This window comes from Melospiza georgiana, chromosome 13 (assembly GCF_028018845.1).
Source record: "Melospiza georgiana isolate bMelGeo1 chromosome 13, bMelGeo1.pri, whole genome shotgun sequence".
NCBI classification, from domain to species: Eukaryota; Metazoa; Chordata; class Aves; order Passeriformes; family Passerellidae; genus Melospiza; species Melospiza georgiana.
Genome location: NC_080442.1, coordinates 3926640 through 3943324, shown reverse-complemented (window position 1 = coordinate 3943324; position 16685 = coordinate 3926640). Strand labels below are relative to the sequence as shown.

At 56.0% G+C, this 16685-nt stretch overlaps 2 protein-coding genes across 2 annotated transcripts; one reads left to right on the top strand and one right to left on the bottom strand.

The window, feature by feature from the left end:
• Nucleotides 1-1319: 1319 nt before the first annotated feature.
• On the bottom strand, nt 1320-8593 carry SCAMP5 (secretory carrier membrane protein 5). Its single transcript, XM_058033584.1, has 7 exons — nt 8503-8593; nt 6884-6961; nt 6511-6639; nt 4689-4845; nt 3891-3992; nt 3613-3730; nt 1320-3502 (listed from the first exon to the last, which is right to left on the bottom strand). Exons 2-7 carry the CDS (start codon nt 6888-6890, stop codon nt 3308-3310), a joined length of 708 nt encoding a protein of 235 aa, XP_057889567.1. The 5' UTR covers nt 6891-6961; nt 8503-8593; the 3' UTR covers nt 1320-3307.
• A 5847-nt stretch (nt 8594-14440) lies between these two features.
• On the top strand, nt 14441-15980 carry RPP25 (ribonuclease P and MRP subunit p25). Its single transcript, XM_058033483.1, has one exon. It carries the CDS (start codon nt 14783-14785, stop codon nt 15404-15406), a length of 624 nt encoding a protein of 207 aa, XP_057889466.1. The 5' UTR covers nt 14441-14782; the 3' UTR covers nt 15407-15980.
• Nucleotides 15981-16685: the final 705 nt, after the last annotated feature.

Here is a 16685-nt window from a genome sequence, read left to right as displayed (position 1 = left end):
GGGAATCGGACACACACAGCGCTGATTGGTGCGCGCTGCTCCCGCCCTCGGCGCTGATTGGTGGGCGCTACCCCGCCCTCAGCGCTGATTGGTGCTGCTCCCGCCCTCAGCGCGGATTCTTGCGCGCTGCTCCCGTCCTCAGCGCTGATTCATGCGCGCTGCTCCCGGACTCAGCGCTGATTGGTGCGCACTACTCCCGCCCTCAGCGCTGATTGGTGCGCACCACTCCTGCCCTCGATACTGATTGGTGCGCGCAGCGCGCGCGGCCAGCGGGGGGAAGGGGTGTCATGGCGGCCCCTCACGGTCCCGTCCCGGGTTATGGCGGCAGTGCTGCTACCCGGGAGGGTTCTGTGCCACTCTGTGCCCCAGTCGTGCCCACGCGGCGGATCTCGCCAAGGGCAAGCGGGTGGCTTCAGGCTGCTCAGGAAGCAGTCTTAACTGGGATTGTGGCAAGGTTTTGGAATGTAACAAAAGCCAAAGAAACTCGGTGTAGAAGTCGTGTGGGGAACGGGGTAGAGGAGAGGGCCTGAGGGCCCCTCAAGTGACAGGGGTGATATCTGAGCTTGGAAAGTGCTAGAGAACAGGAGTGAAACCTTTCCTATGGGATTCAGGGCAGCCACACAGAGCTGGCAGGGGAAAGTGCATTAAAGGACCGAGTGTTCATTGTCTGAGCCACAGACAGGATGAGGGGAATGGCTTCTCATGCCAGAGGGCAGGGTTGGGTGGGATACTGGGAAGGAATTGTGCCCTGGCACAGGCTGCCCTATGGCTGCCCCTGGATCCCTGGAAGTGTCCAGGGCCAGGCTGGACAGGGCTTGGAGCAGCCTGGGACAGTGGAAGGTGTCTCTGCTGGAGGAGCTGTAAGGTCCCTTCCCACCCAAACCACCCCATGATTATGTGGGCACGACAGATCTGGGGCAGCCCGTGGTGCCCAGCCCTGTGCAGATCCAGCTCAAAAGCAGCACTTATTTGGACATCTCTCTGATATTGGCTACAAACTAGCAGCAAGGCCAGCAAGAGGCAGAGAGAGCTGTGCCCTGCAGGATGTAGAAGGTGACAGGGACGCCTCAGGAGAAGCCCAGGTGTGTTTTATGAGAAGCCTCTTGCCCAGCAGCAGGAACAGCCCATCTCTCCCACCCTGTGGGCTTCAGGAGCACCACACTTTGATCACACCCACATCAGCCCCATCTGGAGCAGGGACAGCTTACAAATAACCGAGGTGAGAACCAGGGGTCAAGTTTCCCACCAGGCTGGAGCCACGGGGGGCGGGGGCCACATTTCAGCGCTCACACACTCAGGAGACACATCGGAGAGGAGGGTTAGGTGCTGAAGCAATGTCTGTTAGTTACAGCTCGTTACAGTTATTATTGATGCATCTTATTGTCAATGCAAGAGGTGAAGTCACTTAATCCATCATTTCTCAGACACGGATGACAGAGCACGTGGTTTGGCAGAGTAAGTTTTAGGCGAGCTAGAAATGGATTGCACAATATTTAAACCTGATTAAGTACATAATAGGCTTAGCAAAGGATTACTTTTCTCCTGACATTTTATACATAAATATATACACACACACACACACAGAGACAGGCATTTTATCAGTAGCTGCATTTTAGTCTGGTCAAGAGACAACTGCCTATTGCAGAATGACTGGAGTGACACCCTTAAAAAGGAAACTAGTCTTGGTGTGCTTTGCTGGAGAAGAGAAGGTCCTTTTTGGGGTGATTCTCAGGGGTAGGGGTCACATCCAAGCATCACTGGAGGGCTGGAGGGGACACATACGGGGCTGGGACTCGCACAGTCCTGGCTGGTGGCACACTGAGCTCCTTCCCTGTGCCCGGCAGGAGATACTGGAGCCAAAGGGCTGGATTGGATTCTGTTTGGGCTGCTTTTCGAGGACTTGGAGAAAAATTTGGCTTATTTAAAGTGCATTTAGAGTTGAAAAGCATCTCAGAGAAGTAGCTTTCCCTACTCCTGCCCTGCAGCATCCATCCCATTTATGCTCCCACTCATAATCTTTTCCAGTCACCTTCTCCAAGAAGTGTTGGTCTGAGCTCAGCTGCCTCCTGCTAGCGTGCAGGATCATTATTTACTGTTCAACATCCCCAAACTGGGCAGGGATTCAGGCCTGACAGGGATTTCTGCACCAGGAAAACAGAGGGCCACATCTCACCATGCTTTTCAGGAGTGCAAGTGAGCAGGAGTCCCTCCCTCCAGCCTGGAGGTTTCCTTAAGAGACTTAAATTAGCACAAACCTCCAAAGCTAACGGGGACAAACCTTGGCCTGGCTATTTCCATGAGCAGGGAGACTGCTTGGATGTGCTGGGATTTGGGGTGGCAAGATTTGACCCGCAGCCTTGCCCAAGTGTCAGTCCTCTGAGGAACGCTCTGTGGCTTTTACAGCTGCTTTTCACAACAGAAGCCTTTCAAAAGAACAGACTCAGGATGCAGAATCTGGAATGGGATGGTTGTATCCCACAGGGAAAACCTGTCCTTGCTCCCCAACACACACACACGTGCACACACACACACACACTGGTCCTCCACGTTGAAGTGTAAACTACTCACAACACCACACACTGAGAGAAGTTGTAGATCCTGAGCCAGGGTGTAGATTAGGAATCTCTTGGCTTCCAGCATATCAACAGCAGGATTGAGGGTTTCTTATATTTTTTCCCCTTTTTTTTTTTTTCTTTTTTTTTTTTTAAATCCTAAATCAGCCAGCCACCTGCTAGTTAAAAAGCAAAAGAAAAAAGGAGAATTCCCAGGATTGCTTGCCCTTGCTGAGACAGTGGCAAGTGGCTGGACACTACCAACTGAAAGAGAAAACTCACACACGTGAAAAACCCGAGGTTTGGGGCTTATTCCAAGAGGGAAGATGGGTGCTGGTTGCTCTTTTTCCCTTTTTGGGGGCATGGGGGGGCTTTTGGCTGATGAGGTTCTAACATACACCTATCACCACAGTAATTGAAAAACCACCACCGTACACTATTCCACAGGGAAAAAGAAGACACGTGAACGGACACTGACTACCACGCACAACAAGAGCCCTGCAGGTCAACTCACGGCCTCTTCAGAACGAAAAAGAAAGGAGAAAAGAAGAGCTCAAGACAAGAAAAACAGGAAAAAAAAAAAAAAAGGAAAGAAAAAAAATCCCAAAGGATCTCGTTACAAAGACGGGAAAAGAACCACCATTATGGTACACTCTGACTTGCTGAGACAGCTGCAGAAACTCAGGCTCAGGCTTCCTCCTCCCTTTTTCCCCCCACCCCAGCTCTTCCTCCCGAGGACAGAGTCCCGCTGCTGCTCACATCTCGTTGGAGTAGGTGTAGTTGGGGGTGGCCGAGTACTGCGTCTCGTGCTGCATCATGGCGCCCTGCGCCGCCCCCATGGCCGCGTTCTGCGCCGCCTGCTGCACGTGGGGGTTCTTCCAGGCCCCCGTGGTCCACTCCTCCTGCGCTTTGCTGAAGCTCCCGCCGCTGCCCCGGTAAAATTTGTGCACCTGCAGGGGAAATCCAGAAAAAATCCGAGCGCCTGCGGCCGGCACGGAGCTCCCAAGATGGCAGCAGGGCCACCCAAAGCCACGTGGAACCCCTGTTCTTGCTGCCATACCATGGTGAGAGCGATGAAGGAGAAGACTGCCATGGCTGTGAAGAGCACGGTGGGGATCAGCATCACCACAGCCGAGCCCACGTTGGTCCCAAAGAAGGAAATGGCTGCAATCCAGCCACTGCAAGGAGATGGAAACAATTGGTTCATTCACCAGCTCTCCCAGACTGCCAGCAGCCCTCCCAGCTCCTCAAACCATCTTCACCAAGGAGAGAACCAGTAAGGACACTAAAACACCACAGTGACCACCCTTGTACCCAGCACAGCAGCATTTTCCTTACCAGACCCCCCATCCAGGGATCCCCACTGCCTGGATAATGCTGATCACCAGCTGGGCCATGAAGGTGAAGAAGAAGGCCATGAAGCTGAAGGAGCTGTCTGTCCTGCAAGAGAAGGTTCAGTCACTCCTGCACCTCCATCCCCATTGCACTCCAAGGCAAGGGAGATGCTCTGACGTATCAGACCTGGCCGTGGTTTAGCAGGAGGGTGATGGAAAGAAAAATTAAAGGCAAAGGAGAAACTGCAAGAGGCTGGAGGTGGTCAAGGGGCACCTGGGATAGCCACAGGGCACCAGACCCTCCCTATGGCTCAGTCAGCTGGGCTTGAGGACATCTGTGTTGGGACACGGCTTGAGGACATCTGTGTTGGGACATGGCTTGAGGACATCTGTGTTGGAACATGACTTTCAGCCCACACCACCCCACATGGGGAATAAATACACCCCTAGTTCTCTAGATTTGGGGACTGACCTCAGCACCACGGGTAATCTGTACAAACACCTCGAGGATTCATGGAAAAATAGAAGAGATGCCGTGGGGATGAGAGGGAAAGTGGCACCCCAGCTGCATCCTCACCACTGTCCCCCAGAGGCACAAGGAAAGTATCCTTACATCACCTGATGGGGGGTTTGGCCCCCAGGAAATCCCAGACACTCTGGTTTTGAAGGTTAGAAACTAAAGCTAAAGGGCTGCACAGAAATGAATGCCCCCAATTAGTCAGGCAATGCCCCAAGCTAAACACTGACCGTTTATGAAGGAAAACAATGCAGAAAGAAGCCAGGCTCAGGTGCAACCACTTACTTGAAAGCTTTGTAAATAGGTCTAAACCAGCAGACATAGGAGCAGGGCGTAAAGAGAATGAGCCAGAGAATTGCCAGTCCAAAATTTACAGCTCCGCCGCCTCCAATGAGCCACGCGAGGCAGCCCACGAGATTCACCGCCAGGGTGATGCTGTTCACTGCAAACACACACACACACACAGAGCAGAGTAGCACGGATGCAAGGGTGGCACTGAGACACCAAGGACCCCGACCCCAGGGATGTGGCCTCAGAGTCCTGCCCTAGCTGGATTTCTCTTAAATTAAGCTGGGAGCACATTCCCAGGCTGGCTGGGCCGAGGGGGGTCAGGTCTCAGCTGAGTGTAACAGGAGGAAAATCAATGTATCACTCAGAGTTAATTCCCTGAGCAGTTCCTGGGCTCTGAAGATTGGCAGGAGTTGCATCCTCCTGCTCCTATCGAGCCAGGACACATTTCCACTAACAGAAGGAGGAAAATTGTGATGAAGTTTCTTGCTTGCTCCAGATACATCTTTACTGAAGGAGCTCGTGCAGGAGCTTCCCGAGCACCACTGAGAGCCAAAATCCTGAACTCCTGACCCTGCCTCACCAGTTCAGGGGGTGACACATTTCCCTCGCCCACCCCTACTTGGGATCAGGCCACACAAGGGCTCTGACTATGAGTCCCAGCTCAGCAGACACAGGACAAAGCAGAGAAGGCTCAGCTGCATTCTGACGCCTCCGAGTTGGGAGAATGATTCATTATTTCGACGAGAACGAGAGCCCTCCCACCACCGCCTGCCTGAGAGCTGCAGCTGGCAAGGCAAGGAGCTCAGCTGCCCTAAAGGACATGAGGGACCTTCCAGCCACGCTGTGCTGGGTGTCTGAGGGGCTGCTGGGGAGAAAATGACCCAGAGAGGAGCTCCAGAGGCAAAACCCAAGGGACAGTGACTGGCTCTAAAAGCTGGCGCTAAGGAGCAAGGACCAAGCTCTGCTACATTAAGAGGAAGAACATCCTGGTTGGGATGGGGAGGGAACTGAACACCCACAAGGGAAAAGCACAGCTTTTTTCCTCCTATGCCTTAAACCAGCAAACCCTCCTGACACGATGAAGCCACCCCAGGGTCACCCTCCTCGCAGGACACAGCCCCATGGCTGCCAGCCTGGTGCCATGGCAGAAGCAGGAACACACCACAACCTCTGTGGTGTTAGCTCAGCTCTTCCTACCCTGCCCCTAAAGCACAGGGCACTCCCTGGGCACTGGTGCTTCCAAAGTTCAGGGGAAATGCCTGATAAGGGAACAGAGTTCTAGGAAGAAATGAAATGCTGGTGCCAACTTGCCCTGAGCTGTGCACGTTTCCACCTATGCTGGGGTGTGACCTGTCCCTCTGGCTCTATTCCCTGGCTGTGTTTGGTGAAGAAGAGAGATCCAGGACAGCTGGAAGAGCTGGAAGCTGGTGACAGCTCTGTTAGCACAGCACGGCACACAGAGGCATGCAAGAGGAATGGGCAAGCTCCGGGAAGCCTCCAGCTCCACGTTTTGGGGAGCAGGCACACCAGCCCTCCAGTCTGAGCTGTCTCCTCCTTACAGCAGGACATCAACAGCACCACCAGTGACCCTGGCACACCGAGCCAGCTGCACAGCTCCATCCTGGAAGCTGGAAGGGCTGGGATCCATGGGATGCTGCAGCCCACCTCTCACTCCTGACTTTTAACAGGAGACACCTGGAGGGGGAGAAGGGCTTCCCCTGACCTTGCCCTGCCCTTTCAGCTGGCAGCTCCCAGAGGAGCAGCCTTTGGAGAGGCAAACAGATCCCACTGGAGCCATTGCCACGGGGCCACTCACGCATCCAGAGGTAGTAAAGCCGCTTGGCCATGGTCCGGTGCTGCGGCGGGATCTCCGCATCGAAGTCCTGGTAGAAACATGGCTTCAGGGGGATGAACTTGGGCAGGGGAGGGAAGTTGTTCACCTTTTCTGCAAGGAAAAGTTTCACTGGTGTCAGGCTGAACAAAAAACAAGAGGCTTCCTAAATAACCCCAAGAACAGTCAGATTTTACACAGGAGTTAAGATTTTACACCGACCCACCCTAAAGGATCAAATTCAGCCCTCACTGGCCACACAGATCCTGCAGCCATAGACACCCACCACCCCACTGGTGACCAACAAGGTGACATGATGGCCAGTAGAGCCCACAATGATCTCCAGAACCCCCCGTACCTGCCATGCTGGCACACGCTCAGCCTCTCTGCTCCTCAGGGAAAAATACTTGGGAAAAACGTGGGAGCTTTAGCAAAGCTGGAGGAGAAGGAGAGAAAAAAAGGTTGATTGAAGTGGTCAGGGACGTCTGCAAAAGCCTTCACCTTCCCCCCCATTCCCAAACAACTCAAGGACAGCAGTTGGCTTCACTTGTGTGACACTCTGGACTATCACACATGCAGGCTGGCACCTGGCTGGCAGTGTGATAAATCCTGGCTCCTCTGGCTCAGGCTTATGTGCCAGTTAAGGCAGAAGATTACGAGAGGATCCAGTGATGTGGGGCCTCCCACTCCCAACTGACCTACATCCAGGAGAGGGCCAGGTAGGGCAGCAGGGAAACGAGGTGGCTGTGGGCAGTTTGAAACCTTAAAGTTCACGACCTGCTCCCAAAATAATTCTTTAAAAAAAATGTAGTATTGTTGTTTTTTTGCTGAATTCCAGCACAGGGTGCTACCTGGCTGCCTCGTAGCTGCCATCTCTGCAAGCCTAAGCCAAAAACAAGGCCAAAAAGGGAGCAGAAAATCAGAGCAGAGAAACCAGCTGGAAAAAAAAATAAATCAGTGGCGATTGTCACTAATGAGTCACTTGAGTGCCTGGCTTAACAATTACTCATGTCATTTGGCACCTCATTCCAGAGCATGCAGGTGGGAAATGGGGGAACTCAACATCCCAGGACCATCCCAGACCATTCCACGCTCAGCTCTGTGCCAGATGTGAAAATTACAGCGAATTAAAGCAAAAAATGATTATCTGAGGTTTTAAAGAGAAGGGTGAAGATGGCGTATCCCCACAACCTGCCTGCAGGTTTTGCCCTTTCCCAGCTATCCGGGCAGCGACCAACACATTTCCCAGGACGCAGGGTCCTGGCTGTTTGTACCTGGGGCTCCCGGGGGGATTTGGGGGGCTCTCTCTAAGGGGTCTATTGACACCCCCCAGGGCTCGGCGTGCCCGACATCCGCCGGCAGCCCCCGGATGGATGCTTCCATCCATCCATCCCGCCGGTGCTATAAATACGAGCTCCTCGGGCGCGGTGACGTCCGCCCGCCCGGCCGCCCCTACCCACGTGTGCCGGCAGCGGGGACACACGGCCCGGCACCCCCCGGCCCCGCCACCGCGGGGGAAAGCACCGCCACAGCGATACATCGGGTGGGGTTGTAAGGAAAATGAGGAATATGGTGGAGCGGGTGGAAAAAGGACGGGCGATCGCACAGGGGATGGCACCGAGGAGAAACCGCTCTGATAACGCGGGGCGCGTTTGGGGAGGGCAGGCAGGGCTCGGCATCGCTGCCCCTGCGTTTCCACGCGTGAAGGGCTGCGTGCCCCACGCATCCCCACCTCACAGCCGGCGCAGCCTCCCAGCAGCGGCCTGCATCGGGGAGAAGGGCGGCCCAAGCCCCGCTCGGTGCCCGGTGCACCCACGCGTGTGCAGGGTCACCGCGGCTGTCCCCACGCCGCGCATCCCCCCCCGCAAGCGGATGCAGAGCGGGAGGTCGGTGCAAAGGGCGGTCAGCCCCCTCGGGGGGGAGCATCCAGCGCCCTCACGCCGAGTCGTTTCCCCTCTGCACGCTCCCGGGACTCACCACGTGGCGTGACCCGTCCCGTCCCCTCCGGTCCCCGGCGGGTGGCGGCGGCCGCCCGCCCGCCCGGTGCTGCTCCTGCCGCAGCGACCGCGCTCTCGCGAGACTGCGGCGCCGCCGCCACCCGGGCTATGGGCAGCGCCGGGATCTCGCGAGAGCGCCCGCCGCTGTCCAGGGTCCTGATGCCGCCGGATGGAGGGGCGGGGCCATGGGGAAAGGGCGGGGCCGAGGGAAGGGGCGGGGCCTTTATGGGGGGGTCCATAGGGCTGGGGGCTCCATGGGGCTGGGAATGCTCTATGGGGGTTGGGGGGCTCCATGGGACTGGGAGTGCTCTATGGGGTTTGGGGGGCTCCATGGGGCTGGGAGTGCTCTATGGGGTTTGGGGAGCTCCATGGGACTGGGAATGCTCTATGGGGTTTGGGGGCTACATGGGGCTGGGAGTGCTCTATGGGGTTTGGGGGGCTCCATAGGGCTGGGAATGCTCTATGGGGTTTGGGGAGCTCCATGGGACTGGGAATGCTCTATGGGGTTTGGGGGGCTCCATGGGGCTGGGAATGCTCTATGGGATTTGGGGGGCTCCATGGGGCTGGGAGTGCTCTATAGGGCTGGGGGTTCCATAGGGCTGGGAGTGCTCTATGGGGCTGGAGGAGTTTTATAGGGCTGGGGGTTCTATAGGGCTGGGAGTGCTCTATGGGGATTCGGGGGCTCTATAGGGCTAGGGGCTCCATGAGGCTGGGAATACTCTATGGGATTTGAGGGGCTCCATGGGGCCAGGAGTGCTCTGTGGAGCTTAGGGGATTTTATAGGGCTGGGGGCTCCATGGGGCTGGGAGTGTTCTATGGAGCCTGGTAAGCTTTACAGGAATGGGGGCTCTATAGAGCGGGGAGTGGTCTATAGGGCTTGGGGGGCTTTACAGGAATGGGGGCTCTATAGGGCTGAGAGTGCTCCAAGGGGCTTGTGGAGCTTTACAGGAATGGGGGCTCTATGGGGCTGGGAGTGGTCTATAGGGCTTGGGGGGCTTTACAGAAATGGGGGCTCTATAGGGCTGGGAGTGCTCCATGGGGTTTGGGGGGGCTTTATAGGGATGGGGGCTCTGTGGGGCAGGGGTGCAGCGACCTCTACCCAGGGTATGGCAAGCACTGTGTGGGTAGAAGACCACTCTCAGAAGGGCAGGGGCTCTTGGGGACAGCCCTGGCAGGGCACACAGGCTCCCTCTGTCCAGGAGGCAATGGGAAACCAGCAGCTCCCCCCAGCAGGGCCAGTTTTGGGATACTCCACGTCCATACCCTGATGTGCTTCATTCTGGGAGCAGTAATTAATGAATGGATTGCATTAAGGGCACAGGACATGTTAATTGCTTTTGCCAGTGATGCCAAGGTTGGGATGTGGAGGGCAGGGGAAGGGACTGGACTGATTTACAGACAGAACAGGGATATAAATCCCAAATCAGCCTGAGAGCTCCACAGGCTGTGTCCCTTCTTCTCAGTGCACACCACTTGGCCCCCCTGCCTTAGAGCTTGTGAGAATATCAGTGAAATGTGAAAATGACTTTATTGGACAGCTAAATCATCCTCCCTTCCCAGGGTCCAGCCTCAAGGGTCATGGAGGGGCAGCAAGGACAACATCCCACCAGGGGAAGATGAGAACAGCTGGGCAAGGAAGCAGCAAAATCTCTTTCCACCAGTGAGCCCTGGTGGCCAAACCCCTTCAGCAGGGGAACAGCGTTGCTGTGGGGATGCAAGGAAGGAAACCTGGCAGAATCAGGGAAAATGCCTGCTTCACAGATGGTAACATAGAGGGAAGCAGGAAAACCAGCGTGCCACAGATGACCCCAAAGCAGGGGGCCCAGCTGTCCACTCTGAGCCCTCTCTGGGTCTTGGAGCCTGAGCTGATGCCCTCAGAGAGCAGGGACCCCAGGGCAGGAAAGGGGGCAGTGATGGGATCATGGATTCCAACTCCTGCCAAGCACTGGGGATGCTCAGTGCCTTGGAGAGCTGCTCTGGCTCTGCCTCTGGGCATTGAGCACACTGGAGATTTGGGGCTGGATTCTTGTCCTTTATTGCTTTCTCTCCAAGCTTTCTCACATCTAAATTTCCTCCCCACCTGCATCTCTGCTGCCTCAGCACCTTCCCATGCCACTGAGGCTTTGGGAAAGGTCACCTACAGAGCTGATCCTTGCCCTCGGCACTACCACATTCCTGTTTGCCTGCAGATTTTCCAGTCAGGGATATTCAGGAATCAAATGGATGTGTGCTCCCCTCCTTCCCAGGGAATGAATGCCTGGAGAGCCAAAGGATAACAGGGAAAAGCCTCCCTGCCCATCCCACACTCCCTAAGCAGGGCAGGCTGGGGAGGAAGGGCAGGGCCAAAGAAAAGGCTGGATCAAGCAGCAAATTCCCAGCAAGAAAACAGCTTCAAAACCAAGGAAATCAATCCACAGGTCCAGTTTAGGGTCAGTCTGTTGGAGTCCAGAGCAGCTGCAGCTGACCCAGAGACCAGTCCTGACATAGCTGACACTAGGACTGAGACCCCTGGATTGAGCTTAAAAAGAGCTCCTGGGCCATGGGTGGGGGGGAATTGGGGTCCCAGGTGGGGCTGGTGAGGAACATTCAGGTTTATTAATGCCCTCAGGGTCCTTAAAACATCCCTCTGCTTATCATGCTGGAGCTCTGCAAAGGGATTTGTCTTATGAAAGGGATTTTTCCCTTTTCTTTTACTGTCGGGCTATTCAAAATAAGGATTATCTTGAGCTCTGTAATTTTCTGCTTACGGTAGGGATAAGACCTCAGCAGAGAGCTGGTGCCACCCCAGGATGCTCCAAGGGTTCCTCTGGCATCTTGGCACAGCTCTGCACCCTGGGCTGCATCCTCAGGGGGCAGCTCCAGGACCCTGATTGGGATGGGGACAGGGCATCCCTGCAGCTGTGCCATCCTGGAGGTCCCTCTGCACCCCTTTTGCCAGGGTGACAATCCACGCTGGCATCAGCCTGCTGCTGAGTGCAACGTGATGAGAGGCTGAGACCTGAGCCGCGCCGATGTGACGCAGAGATGGGCGATGGCACCCAGACTTTCCTTGTATCGGATGCTCCCACTTTCCGTCCTCTTCCCAAGCACGGCCACCTCGCATGAAAGAAAATATGGAGAGGGCAGGTGGAGGACAGGGGCTCAGGTTACTGCTCCTCTCCAGATGCCCTGATCTCTGTTAGGAATATGTTTCTGGGTTTTTTTCCCCATTTTCCCAGGTTTGTCTGGGCTCTGTGCTGTGTCCAGCAGCCCTCTCCATTCTTGCCGCCACCAGCTCTCCTCTTGGCTCTTCCAAGCTCACACCTCCTGTGGGGTTGGGACCAGGCAAGAGGGTCCCACAGGGATTTGGAAATCCTCTGGCATGGGGTTGGGATGGCACTGGAATGCTCAGAGAGAAACTGTAATGGGAAAGGGGAAGCAGAAACCACTCCCTGGGGGTGGGTCCTACTGTAACCACAGTGGCTGCTCAAGAAGGACAGACAGGCAATACTCAGTGTGTAATTCTTTTACTCTTATTTTTTTCATCACTCCTGCCTTTCCCATTTGCTTTTTCTCCATTTTAAAAAGGACTCCTCATTCTCTTTCCCAGCTTTTGTTTCCCTGACCCCCCATGGCTGGAGCTGTCTGTGCCTTTGTCCCCCATCCCTGCTTTTCCTCTCCCACCCCACTGAGCTCATTTCAGCTATTCCTTGGCTTGGAGTAACCCATCCACTCTGTTGTCCTCCAACAAATAAGCTGACAGGCTAATGAATAGCTTCAGATGGTAATTAGCAACAGAGTTGCTAATAATGAATTTCATTTACATTTTAAGCGCTGCAGAGGGAAAATAAGCCCCCGTCATTAATGCCCTCCCTGCTCCCAGCACAGCCTTGGCCTTGGGGGGAATGCACCCTCTGGAAGCCTTGCTGTGATTGCACCTCTCCCTCCTCCATTTCGGAGGCTGTGATAGGCAGAGTTCATTAAGAAGCAATTAGTGATGGAGGGGGGGAGAAGCTGCTGCTGCTTCCATCATTTGAGGGTGGGGAAGCGCCACAGTGCCATGGAAAATGGGCCACAGGAGGCAGGAGCTGGTTCTGGGCCAGGAAAGAAGGGCTGGATGCTTCAGCCAGCACCAGGAACTCACGTGGCTTGCCCAGAGCCCCGGAGCTGTCAGCCCTCTGTGTCCATGTAGCCCTCCCAGGCTACCTGGATAACGACCCTGAGGGATTTCTCAGTCCCTAAAATCCTTCCCCATTTTTTCCTCAGGGGTTTAGCACATTTTGAAGGCAGAGCTTTCCCAGATGGGTTTAATTCATCCCTGCCTGCCCAAGGAAGGAACCAAGTGCCTTCTGCACAGATTCCACGAATTGTTGTCAAATGGAAAGATGGAGAAATGTCATTGTTTTGTCTCATAGCAGTGAGGAATTCAGGTGGGAGCACAGGGAATAGGTTTGCTCGCTACTGCAGAGCACCAGAAGGGAGTTGGGAATGCTCAAAGCCTGGATCTGGTGCTGGGGGTGAGCCTGGGAGCATTGCCTGCCCTGCCTCAGTTTCCCTCTGTGTGCCCAAGGAGCCTCAGGGAGGGTTAGACGGATTGGGAAACAATGTTCTGCATCTACAGGGGTTTGCCAGCACACTGCTTATGGATGGAGGATCCCATCCCATCCCATCCCATCCCATCCCATCCCATCCCATCCCATCCCATCCCATCCCATCCCATCCCATCCCATCCCATCCCATCCCATCCCATCCCACCCTCAGACCCACCCAGACCCCAATCCAGTGTTTGGATTGGCGGGGGGTGTCCTAAATCCACCCCCATTTAGGCAGTGGGATCCACAGAAAGCTGCTTTGGGGACCACAGGGATGTGGCATCCTCCCTGGATAGGAGGTGACAGCCACATCCTGCCTTCACCTCCACGGACATGGGATCGATTTATTTATATATTTATTTATTTTTTTCAAGCCCTGCTAAGAATGAAACCAATCCAGGGGCCTCCAGAGGCCGATAAGATTTGACTGCAAGTCAATACTCACATGTCTTTCCACTGTGCAATGATCCTCCCGGCCAGCGGGGCGGGAGGGGACAGGCAGGTGACAGGGGCGGGCACAGGGCCAGCCTGGGGCAGGGACGTCGCCTCTGCTCCGGGAAGGGATTGGGGGCAGGAAGGGGACATCTCCTGGCCTGTAACAGGGATTTTCTGGGATTTGTTGCCAGTACATGTAATGGTGAGCCCAGAGTGGGCAGCTCCACACTGGGAGGTGAATGAGGGACAGGGATGGGGAAGGAGGAGGAGCAGGGGAGAGGGAGAGAAATTGCCCGTGAAAACCAGCTCTGCTACGGCATCTGCTCCTCGGAGCTTTGGGAATTGAGAGGTTTCCCTGCCGGCAGAGCCAGGGCTGAGGCTGCAGGGTGCTGGGGGGAGCAGAGCCCTGGCACACTCGATTCACACTCGATGCCATCTGCCAGGCTTTCTCCTGGCTGCGGGTTCCAGTGGCTTCTCTCATGGCTTCTAAGGGTCGAGCTCAGACTCCAAAGTACTTCCCGAAGTACCTGCTGCATCTTTGTGCCATCCCCGGCCACAGCGTGGCTGGGATTCCGCATCCCTCTGGGAATGCTGCAGGGCAGGCAGGCAGGGTGACATTTGCAGTTAGCACAGGGTGTCCTTGAGAGGAGCGAGCGCCGAGAGAAGGGACCAGGTTCTCTTTAAGGGGGCAGGACTTTGGGAACATTATGAAGGCAAGAGTGAGCTTCTCCCTCTGCCTTCCACCCTCCCCTCCTTCCCTTCTCTGTTCCGGGACAGAGAGCCGGGTTCCCTGCCCTTCCCTTTGCCTGGCAGGGATGAAGGCAGGAGCTGGGTGCTGGGATGGGCGGCTGAGCAGGGGAGGAGGAGGAGGAGGGGAGGAAGGGGAGGGAGAGGGGGAGGATCTGCTAATTACACAGAACAGCTCTGGGGGCTGCTGAAGTCCAGAATGAAGCAAAGAGCAGCAGAAGCGAGTGCTGCAGTGGGAGCGGAGGAGCCTAAGCATCACCGAGAGCTGGAGCCGGCTGTTATCTCTGCTGGGAACAACTGGGAGCACCCAGAGGATCCTGCAGCCCTGCGTCCCACAGGAGACAGCCTCTGGCACTGCCACCGAGCCCGCTGCCAGCCCCTGGAGAGCCGAGGAGAAGGGGCTGGTGGTTGCAGCACGCAGGGCTGGGCTGGAGGGCAGCGAGGTCAGCCCTGCTATGGCTGTGGGGGGCTAGGAGCCTGCGTGCATCCACCGGGAAGAGGTGAAGGATGGCTGCTGAAGGAGGGAGAGCCAAGCCCCTTGCCCAGTCCAGGATGGAGAACTTCCGAAGGGTGAGGACCTCGGAGGAGGAGATGCCATTACCCTTCCCAGATCTGCCCCCAGACGTGGTGGAGATGAAAGTGAAGGAGGGCAGCAAGATCAGGAACCTGATGAACTTCGCCATGGCCCAGATGGAGCTGAAGGGCAGGCGGCAGATCGTGTTCAGCGGCTGCGGCAGGGCGGTCACCAAGACCATCACCTGCGTGGAGATCATGAAGCGCAAGCTGGGAGGGCTCCACCAGGTCACCAAGGTACGCTACAAAACCGTGCTGGAGGTCTGGGAGAGCCAGGACCCGCCGCTTGATGGACCTGCACAGAAGCTGACTGTCCACAAGAACGTCCCCTCCATCTGCATCCTGCTGTCCCGGGACCCCCTGGATCCCAACCAGAGCGGATACCAGCCCCCCGAGCCCCGGAGCGAGGCAGGAGAAGACACATTGGGATCCTCCAGCAAGGGGCTGAAGCGGCCGCTGCCGCCTCCCTGCGAGGAGTTGCTGCCCAAGAAGCTGCAGGTACAGGAGTCTGACAGCCCCAGGGGCACGGGGACCACCGCTGGCCAGCAGGACCCCTGAGCCCAGTGCCTCCCATCCCACCTGCCAGGTATGGAGGCAGGAATATCCACTCATTCCGGGGTCACTGGTGGGCTGCAGGCTCCCCCTGACCTGTCCCCACTTGCTGCTCCTTGACCCCTGTGGATGGGGGTCCCAGATTTGGCGTGAGGGTCAAACCCACCATGTCTTGGTTATGGATTGAAGCAGGTGAGCATGTGGGGGGGGGAGCTGGTGACCTCTAATTCAGCAACCCAGGGACACTGTGACCACCAGCCACATCCTGCAGTGACTCCCAGGGAGCCGAGGGGTGCCTGGACCACCACCACCGCTCCCCACTGCAACGCCTCATCCATCAGGAGAGATGGGTTTGCCCCAAGCTTGTTGGAATAAAACCTTCATTATCAAACCCGCTGCTGAGGAGCTGTTGGAGTTATCAATGCCAGGCTCAGCATCCTGTGAGACTGTGATTCATCCCAAAAAAACAAGCACAGGGGGTGCTCCCTCCTGCACCCTCAGAGCCGAGCATTGCACTGGGCTGCCTGCCTGTGGGACAGCACGAGGAAATAAATCCATGTCGGATACTCTGGTCTGGAGTGGGGGGAAACCACGCTGTGGGGAGCTGGGGGCAGTGGGATGTTGGGTGGGGGGTTATTGTGACTGGATGCAGTGCCCAGCACAGGATGAGGAGGTTTTGGGGTCGTGCCTTGGCTACCAAGTGCTTTGGAGCAAAATCCCTGCTACTTCCTTGGGGTAAAGAGAAATGAATGGAAAATAAAAGCTCTTTAGAAATAGTTGAGATATGTCTATGGGAAAAGGGGGGGATCATCTTGGCTGCTGGCTGTGGCATGGATCAGCACAGTGAAGGCTGCTGCCAGCTCACAACGAGGGGATCCCAGCCAAATTCTGTCCCTTGGAAGAATGGGATTGGGGTCTCCTGTGCCAGCACAGCAGCACCTGGCAAAGCCCCAGTTCCAGTGGGGACAGGGGAGATTTGGGGGACAGGTTATGGGATGCCAAGCCCTGATCCACCTGGTTCCCTCTGCCCAGCAGCACTGCGGGATGAATTAATCAGTATTAAGAGCAAAACCTTCCCAAAATCCACGTGTGAGGGATTCTCTGGCTGCAGCTGCCTTATCTCCCTGCCTCACTCCCGCTCTACAGGGACAGTCAGCGTTCTCTCTTTGTCAAGGGCTTGCTTGGCTGGGAGCGGGAATGAAAGGAGAGGAGGAGGAAGAGGAGGAAGCAGGGTCTGTTTTGTGAGGCAGTGACCTTGTTATCTCCCTCAGCAGGCAGCTGCTCC

Bases quoted from the DNA above. Each gene is read 5' to 3' on its own strand.
- SCAMP5 (XM_058033584.1), bottom strand. The intron at 3,993-4,688 runs GTAAGTGGTTGC...CTTCTCTTGCAG, and splicing joins CCTATTTACAAAGCTTTCAA to GACAGACAGCTCCTTCAGCT. The intron at 3,731-3,890 runs GTAAGGAAAATG...ATCTCCTTGCAG, and splicing joins ATCCCTGGATGGGGGGTCTG to TGGCTGGATTGCAGCCATTT.
- RPP25 (XM_058033483.1), top strand. From the start codon at position 14,783: ATGGCTGCTGAAGGAGGGAGAGCCAAGCCCCTTGCCCAGTCCAGGATG.